General features: G+C 43.2%; 1 protein-coding gene across 1 annotated transcript in view; it reads right to left on the minus strand.

Annotated features, from left to right (window-relative positions):
* The window catches only part of LOC147707374 (uncharacterized), a 312343-nt gene extending 304749 nt beyond the window's left edge, over positions 1-7594 (minus strand). Inside the window, exons 1-4 of the mRNA XM_086925640.1 lie at positions 7477-7594; positions 6692-6793; positions 5733-5876; positions 4057-4169 (exon numbers count right to left, since the gene is read on the minus strand). Of these exons, the coding sequence (XP_086781766.1) occupies positions 4057-4169; positions 5733-5876; positions 6692-6793; positions 7477-7594 (477 nt within the window). The remainder of the gene's footprint in view (positions 1-4056; positions 4170-5732; positions 5877-6691; positions 6794-7476) is intronic.
* Positions 7595-8178: the final 584 nt, after the last annotated feature.

The raw sequence follows: 8178 nt of genomic DNA on the forward strand, positions 1-8178 counted from the left end.
CACGTTTTTGGGAGGGTAATGTGGGGTGTTCTAGATTTATGGGAGTGAGTTGAGGGGTCTGGGAGCACTGCTGAGAAGGTCTAATTTTTATTGCAAGTGGTTTGAAGAAAATCCATGGTGGAAAAGGGGGGTTTGGGCCTAGTTGCAGAGAGCGTTTTGGCACAATTTTAGGTTAGGCCTCCTTGGGGATAGCAGTATTGTATAGAGCGTTTTGGCACGATTTTAAGTTAGGCCTCATGCCACGTAGCAGTATTGCATGTTTTTGGGAGGGTACTGTGGGGAGTTCTAGATTTTTGGAAGTGGGTTTAGGGGTTTGGGAGCACTGCTGGGAAGGTCTAATTTTGATTGCAAGTGGTTTGAAGAAAATCCATGGTGGAAAAGGGGTGTTTTGGGCCTATTTTCAGTGTGCGTTTTGGCACGATTTTAAGTTAGGGCTCATGCCAGGTAGCAGTATTGCATGTTTTTGGGAGGGTACTATGGGGTGATCTCGATTTTTGGGAGTGGGTTGAGGAGTCTGGGAGCACTGCTGGGAAGGTCTAATTTTGATTGCAAGTGGTTGGAGAAAATCCATGGTGGAAAAGGGGGGTTTGGGCCTAGTTGCAGAGAGCGTTTTGGCACAATTTTAGGTTAGGCCTCCTTGGGGATAGCAGTATTGCATATCTTTGGGGGGCTGTTAAGGGGTATTCTAGATTTTTGGCGATGGGTTAAGGGGTTTGGGAGGCATGGTGGGAATTTTGATTGCAAGTGGTTTGAAGAAAATCCATGGTGGAAAAGGGGTGTTTTTTAGCAGTATTGCATGTTTTTGGGGGGCTGTTTGGGGGTGTTCTAGGTTTTTGGGAGTGGGTTTAGGGGTCTGGGAGCACTGCTCGGAAGGTCTAATTTTGATTGCAAGTGGTTTGAAGAAAATCCATGGTGGAAAAGGGGTGTTTTGGGCCTACTTTCAGAGTGCATTTTGGTACGATTTGAACTTGGGCCTCTGCGAGGTAGCAGTATTGCACGTTTTTGGGAGGGTAATGTGGAGTGTTCTAGATTTTTGGGAGTGGGTTGAGGGAACTGGGAGCACTGCTGGGAAGGTATAATTTTGATTGCAAGTGGTTTGAAGAAAATCCATGGTGGAGAAGCTGGGTGTGGGCCTAGTTCAAGAGAGCGTTTTGGCATGATTTTAAGTTAGGCCTAATGCTAGGTAGCAGTATTGCTTGTTTTTGGGAGGGTACTGTGGGGTGTTCTAGATTCTTGGGAGCGGGTTTAGGGGTCTGGGAGCCCTGCTGCAAAGGTCTAATTTTGATTGCAAGTGGTTTGAAGAAAATCCATGGTGGAAAAGGGGGGCTTTGGGCCTAGTTTCAGGGTGCGTTTTGGCACGATTTTAAGTTAGGGCTCATGCCAGGTAGCAGTATTGCCTGTTTTTTGGAGGGCACTGTAGGGTGTTCTCGATTTTTGGGAATGGGTTTAGGGGTCTGAGAGCACTGCTTTGAATGTCTAATTTTGATTACAAGTGGTTTGAAGAAAATCCATGGTGGAAAAGGGGTGTTTTGGGCCTAGTTTCAGGGTGCATTTTGGCACAATTTTAAGTTAGGGCTCATGCCAGGTAGCAGTATTGCATGTTTTTGGGAGGGTTGTGGGCTGTTCTCGATTTTTGGGAGTGGGTTGAGGGGTCTGGGAGCACTGCTGGGAAGGTCTAATTTTGATTGCATGTGGTTTGAAGAAAATCCATGGTGGAAAAGGGGTGTTTTGGGCCTAGTTTCATGGTGCGTTTGGCACGATTTTAAATTAGGGCTCATGCCAGGTAGCAATGTTGCATGTTTTTGGGAGGGTACTGTGGGGTGTTCTCGATTTTTGGGAGTGGGTTTAGTGGTGTGGGAGCACTGCTGGGAAGGTCTAATTTTGTTCTAAAATAGCAGTTTGGACCTAGATTGAGGGGAAAGATCCGCAAAATTCGCCCATACTTACTAATTACTATCCTTGAAAAGGATACTCAGAGTACGCACTTTCGAAATGATGCTTGTATGTAATACTGTCGACTCTGGCACTGAAAGTGCTATTTTTGCACTACACAGCGTACCTTATATTTTTTTTAATTTCACTTCCTGTTTTTCCATCAACAATTACAGGCCGGCTTTTACCCTGTGCAATGGGAAAAACGATGAACTCAGGCTTACCATTAGCGATTCGCATTTCCGCATCCACCAGGCAGGCAGTGGAAAAGGTGTCTTCTGGTCACCAACATTGATTGAAGGAGCGTCAGATGGAATGGAGGAGTACAGCGAATAAGAGGAATGGCTGGATGCATGCAACTTCCCAAATTTAACAGTACAACTACAACATACAGTTACAGTATCCATCTTCATTTCTACTTATCTTTTAAGTAATGTTATTGCTGTGAACTTCTATGAGTGTGACTCTGTGCATTTGTTTGCTCTCTGCTTCAATTCATTCCTCCAGCCATTGTATACGTTTTTCTTTGCTATTTTTTAAACTAATTTAATGTACAAAGTGGTTCTTCTCTCTGAGGGCAGATAGGCAAGTGAAATTGCTTAATTACTGCAGCCCTGTACTGTCACATTGTTTCTTCATAGTTAGTACATTGTAGAAAGTACTACTTACTTTTCAGTAACCTATCCATTTAGCAAACTTCTTCATGCATGCAGTAGTGCATGCACTTCCTTTATGTTCCTTAAAAGATTTATGTATAGCTTTGAATCCAATGTTTTGTTTATCTTCATTTGTTGTTTGTGCATGCTGTGTTTTTTTTTTCCTCTCACCACAAAAAACTTTCCCCACAAACCCCATTCCCATCCAATTTTCAAACTCTAACCCTCTTCCTCTGGGCTGTGTGGTTTTCATTGAGGTGTGACTAAATGACAACAATAATTCCACACACTTGCTGTGGAGGATAAGGTGCAAGCAACCTCCTCAAATCAATTTTAAGGCAGCTAGATGAATCCTAGGATATTGTAATTCTGCTTAAAAAACAACAATGAGTATTTTAAAATAAATTCTGAATTTCATGCCCACCATCGATTGGATCCATTGTCAACATCATCCTCCTACATGTCAAGAAGACTTGTTACACTGCTGTGTCACTGTTCTTGTTGTAGCCATAATCATCCATGCAATTTTTTTCCCTCATACTTATCTTCAGCATTTCTTAGGCTACAAATTTACAGTTCCTTCTAACACTCCTCTCAGGCCACTAAATGTCTCATTGTTTTTACTTTGTTTTTCATATGCTGCTACTGCTAGTGTGGTACCACCCCTACTAACGCCACAACAACGGAATTTCGGTCCTGGATGGATTTCATTGGCAACGGTAATCGCCATTTGCCATGCAGCCAGCGCTGTGCCTAGCTCTATTCTCAAACACGAATCACAGGTAGGATAAGCATTTTGGGGAGGTAGAATAATGGGCTAGGACTCGGAGGAAAGACTGACAGTAGGACTAGTAAAGTACTAGTAGGCCCATTGAATTCACTAACTCTGTTAGTGGCACTTTTGAACATTTTTGGACGTTTTACATAATTCATGCTGGTAAGTTTGAGGAAACCAAACGTGCAGTAACCCACGCCCACCACCCCACAAAAAATTATGAACGCGTACACTATGTTGAAGTATGTAAAATAAATAATTATATATTACACTAACAAAAATAAACTAGTCCCAGAGACCTAAAAAAACCCCCTCCCTAACCCAAACAATTGTCCATTTCAAATGTCCTGAGAAAAGTCCCAAAGAATCCCCAACTCCCAATTCATACCCCCAACAGTGTTTAAAAAAAAAGGCAAGGGACACATTCACTTCCGGCGGTGTGTGGACAGGCGGTCCCGCCGCTCTTTGCGGAGGTCCCGGATCTGTTGCTGTTGCTTCTCCACCTTGCGCTCCAGGTAGTCCACTCGGAGGCGAAGGTGGCGCAGGCGTGCCATCCAGGCTCTGGGGGGGGGGCAGCTGCTGATATTGTTGCAGCTGAGCGGCGGCAGCAGGAGGCTGTCCGACTACGGCACCATGCTGGAGGGTGCTGACTGGGGGCCCGGGGGCACTGGAGGAGGAAGCATCTGTTGCCGCCTCCTTCTCCTGTTCCCGAGCCCACAGCCGGTGATATTCCACACAAATGGCCTCCAGCTTTTGGGCCCTGGCCCGGACAGCCATCTCCTGTCGGGTAAGCTTTTTTGGAGCATCTATATGAAGAAAGAAAGAAAAATACTGTAAGCAATACTCTTTAACAATAACACAAAATAATTCAACAGAAAGTTGTCTCACGGTAACACTAGCAATTTGCAAGCACAGTATAACATTTTGGCATGTATCTTTCCGCTGTCTTTGTAGGCCTGTAACATTAGTGGGAGTTTCAGAAATTCTACTAGCAGGCAGCACTGTGGACTCACTACATAGTCAGAGAGTCAGAGAGTACACCAGTATTCTTCTTTTTCTTCCTAGTTTTGCTAAAGAAATTACTTGTACGTGAACTTGTGGTAGCCAGCATAATGCCAGCTCAGTCAGCTTGCACCCAAGAAAAACAGACACAAGCCATGATGACGCAGACTCGCATTGCTTTAAGCAGTACATGCAGGTGGGGATAGGGAAGCTCTTACTTTTCTATAGGGGTGGCACTGGCCATACTCGGTTACAACAATGGCTACTGCTCAATGTAATTTATATTTCGCACTGCCCCCCCAGGTCTTCAGTACTAGAAAAGGAAAATGAAGATTATTCATTTCTGATCATGTATCCAGCCGATCATATGATCTCTTTGCTTATATGATGGATGACTTTAGGTGCTTTGTTGTGATAGATTGAGTGAACAACAGCGATAGTTCACCCATGATTGACACAGCAGAAAGAAAATTCTGAATATAGGGAGTGAGTGTGGTAACCATAATTGCCGGAGGAAGGGACTTGTATTGATATAATTGTCAACTATACAATACATACACAATATATGCTGTGCTTGCAAAGTACACTACTGTACTGTTACTTTAGGCAAGGGAGAGTTTCTGAACAATCACAACTTCTAGTATTTGGATTTCCTCAGCTTTGCTACTCTGGCACGAACATACTGTTCAAACAAAGTAACACTCTTCATGCACTGAGCGTCTGCTCAACATACACCTCTGCTATCTATGAGGAAGAAGATACCATCCAGGCTTCCAAAGTAAACGTCTATCATTCTTCTTAATGTCTCAACTGTACCAACTTTCTCAACAACCAAATAACACCCTTTTCATTTTATTTGGTAAACCGCCGTCTTGATTTGCATTTGAGTTTTACCCAAATGATATATTGCAAGTTTCTCCTCCAACCATCCTAGCTTCAAGCAGGCGTGCATCTGATTCCTTCCTATCAGCCACCTCTGCCTCCATTCAAAAACACGTATCATTCTTTACAGTCATAAATGTTACGACTCGCTCGTCCTTCCATTCACCCTAACTTCTTTCTTTTTTCGTTCATCACATCCCTCAAGTTCATCTGATATGACTTGGCTTCACGATAAAAGTTTCCCAGCTGAGATGAAGTCAAATAGAGGGGACCATTTCTTACTCGAGAACTACAGACGCTAATGCGATTGCTCAGTCAAGGGTGACTGTCTTTTCCGTGATTGGCAAAAATATAGTTCTAAATTAGTAACTGTTCTTAACAGTGCACTGTACTTGTAATAGTGTACTGTCTACTGTACAGTACATCATACACTCCTTTGTGAGAATACTCTAAAATGTCAATAGGTAAGGAGTATAATAACTTACCACCATCCGCTGCTGCTGAGCCATCCCCCTCAGCTCCTCCTGGTGGCACTTGTGGCGCCGCCGCATCCGCCCCTGGAGTGGACCCCTCTGCGCTGCTGGTCCCGGCACTGATGGTGGGAAATGCGGCATCCGATGTAGTGACGCCTAGAATAATCATGTCATATTTTTAGATGCCATACAACACCCCTATTTCGTCTCGTAATGGAAGAGAAAATGTTAATACATATACAATTTTTAATTATTGGGACTGAAGAAAAGTCACGGTTTTGGGGAGGGTGTTAACTTATATGCTTAGCCATAACATGCAACACTTTTCGGCACAACTGATGAATGCTTGCTTTTTAACGTGCAACATTTTTCTAATTACAGACAGAACCAACTGCTCCTCATCACCACCAGGAGGATTTAAAGTTCTAACAAGGTGAGGGCTCCTGAGTCCCGCACAGTTACTTCTGACTGAGGTATGTGGAAAGTCGAACTGCACCAATCATCAACAACGTCCTATTTCTCTTGTCCATACTTCTGTATGTGCAGAATAGTCCCTGAAATACTAGCGGTATGGTATGTGCTACTATCAAATCAAGAAGCCAGCTACTAGCTTATTCTTGGTGGACATTGACATTTTGTTGTTGGAAATTGTCAAAGCACTAACATTAAGAAGACTGGAATACACAGCAAGGGCAACCCAGAGGACTGCACTCAGTGCCTCTAGAGCTATTGCTGGATCAGAGTTTTGTTTAACACCGTTTGCCGACTGGGCAAGCGTAGCTACCTACACAGACCGATTCATAATAATAGTAAATAATAGTAGCAGAGAGAGTGATGGTAGAGAGGCAGGATAAGAATGTAGAAACAGTCTACAAAAAGATCAAAGACTATTTTGTAAAAAATAGAATTAGGAAACAGTTTGGAATGAATAGGAGCTGTAAAAGGTAGGGAAGTATGATTATATTAACAACAGAACAACTTGCTGGGGCCAGCAGAAGAGCCTGCAGAGGACCGTTCCTGCCCACTTTCTTCTGCCGGAGTCTGGGATGTAGTCTTCTTGCCCCTAGGAGGTGCTGAATGTGAACATGAAATAAACACAAACATGGATGATAGTTTTTTTAAAATATTTGATTTATTTGACCACAATCTAAAATTTTCTTGGGGAAATAAATTACCAACAATTGCACTGCACGTATTGACCTATCTGATCTGGTCAACTAGGAGGATACTAGTACAGTATTGCTGGATTCGCAGAATTTCTACTTGGAAAGTTATGTAAATCACTAACTAACCCAACAACAATAAGGTTCTACTATGACTATCAGCACTCAGCAGCACGCGACGTGACAGACACAGTCCGTCATCATGATTGCAGACCACTAAAAAAGTCCTACTACTAATAACAAGTCATAATATACTCAACCTATCAATCCACCACTATCTCTTCTTCTTAGTGGCAGCAGGAGTACAAAGGAAGGACTAGACTTGAGTCTCTAGCCTCTCTAGCATTACGCAGGTCTGTAAAGCACTACACTCATACATATTCAGGCCAAATGAGCACGGAGTTGCAAACAAGAAAGCATATTAGCAACGCCACTGAGGAGGCGAGCACCTGCAATCACAGAAGCTATTTAAACATTATTTTACCTGCAATGTAATCGAATAGGCAGCATTCTTGCTCTTTGGGAAAAACATATATTAGGAATATAACACAGAGTAGAAAAAAAAACAAAGTAGTTATTAAATAGCTACTCACCAAGGCCAGGGATCTCCACGCCTAGCAGGTGGACCAGGTCCTGCTCCTGGTCAAGGACATCTGCCCACCATTGCATAGCTTGGTCATACGTGGGCCGAACCCCCGACTCCCTACGCATGGCCAGCACACCTTATCCCACAGCTGGTGATGCTCCCGGAGGCCATACCCTTGACCAGGCCTGCCCCCTGCTGCCACGGTCTTGGGGAGGTGGCGCTGAACATAAAATATAAGTGCGGCCACCTCCACCACGCTGAAAATCTCCCTGGCCACTACATCCTCCCCCTTTAATCGCTCGCAAGGGAGCCGGCTACTGGGTGCGGGACCCTTCCCCTTGCTCTTCCCGGCTCCCTTTGACATGGTCCTGGACAGGAAAGTTAAATAAATAATAGAAAAGAATAGGGAAAAAGTAAATAAAAGAAAAGAGTTTAAAAAAGTAGTTTAAAGTAATCAAAAGTAGAAAAAAAAACACAAAATATAGATGTAGAAAAAGAGAGGGATAGATAATGAGTAAAAAAGATCCCAAAAAAGTTCAAAGAAACAAAGGATTGCAAAGATTACGGTAGGATTGAAAAAGCGTGTCCAGAACCATAGCATAGTTGATAACTGATGTATATATGGCATAAATTGTATATATTGTCCATATAATACGCAAAGGTGTTTATCATCACTGCTCATGAAAAAAACTGAAATAGCAGTTCTTAG

The sequence above is a fragment of the Lissotriton vulgaris genome, chromosome 6 (assembly GCF_964263255.1).
Source record: "Lissotriton vulgaris chromosome 6, aLisVul1.2, whole genome shotgun sequence".
NCBI classification, from domain to species: Eukaryota; Metazoa; Chordata; class Amphibia; order Caudata; family Salamandridae; genus Lissotriton; species Lissotriton vulgaris.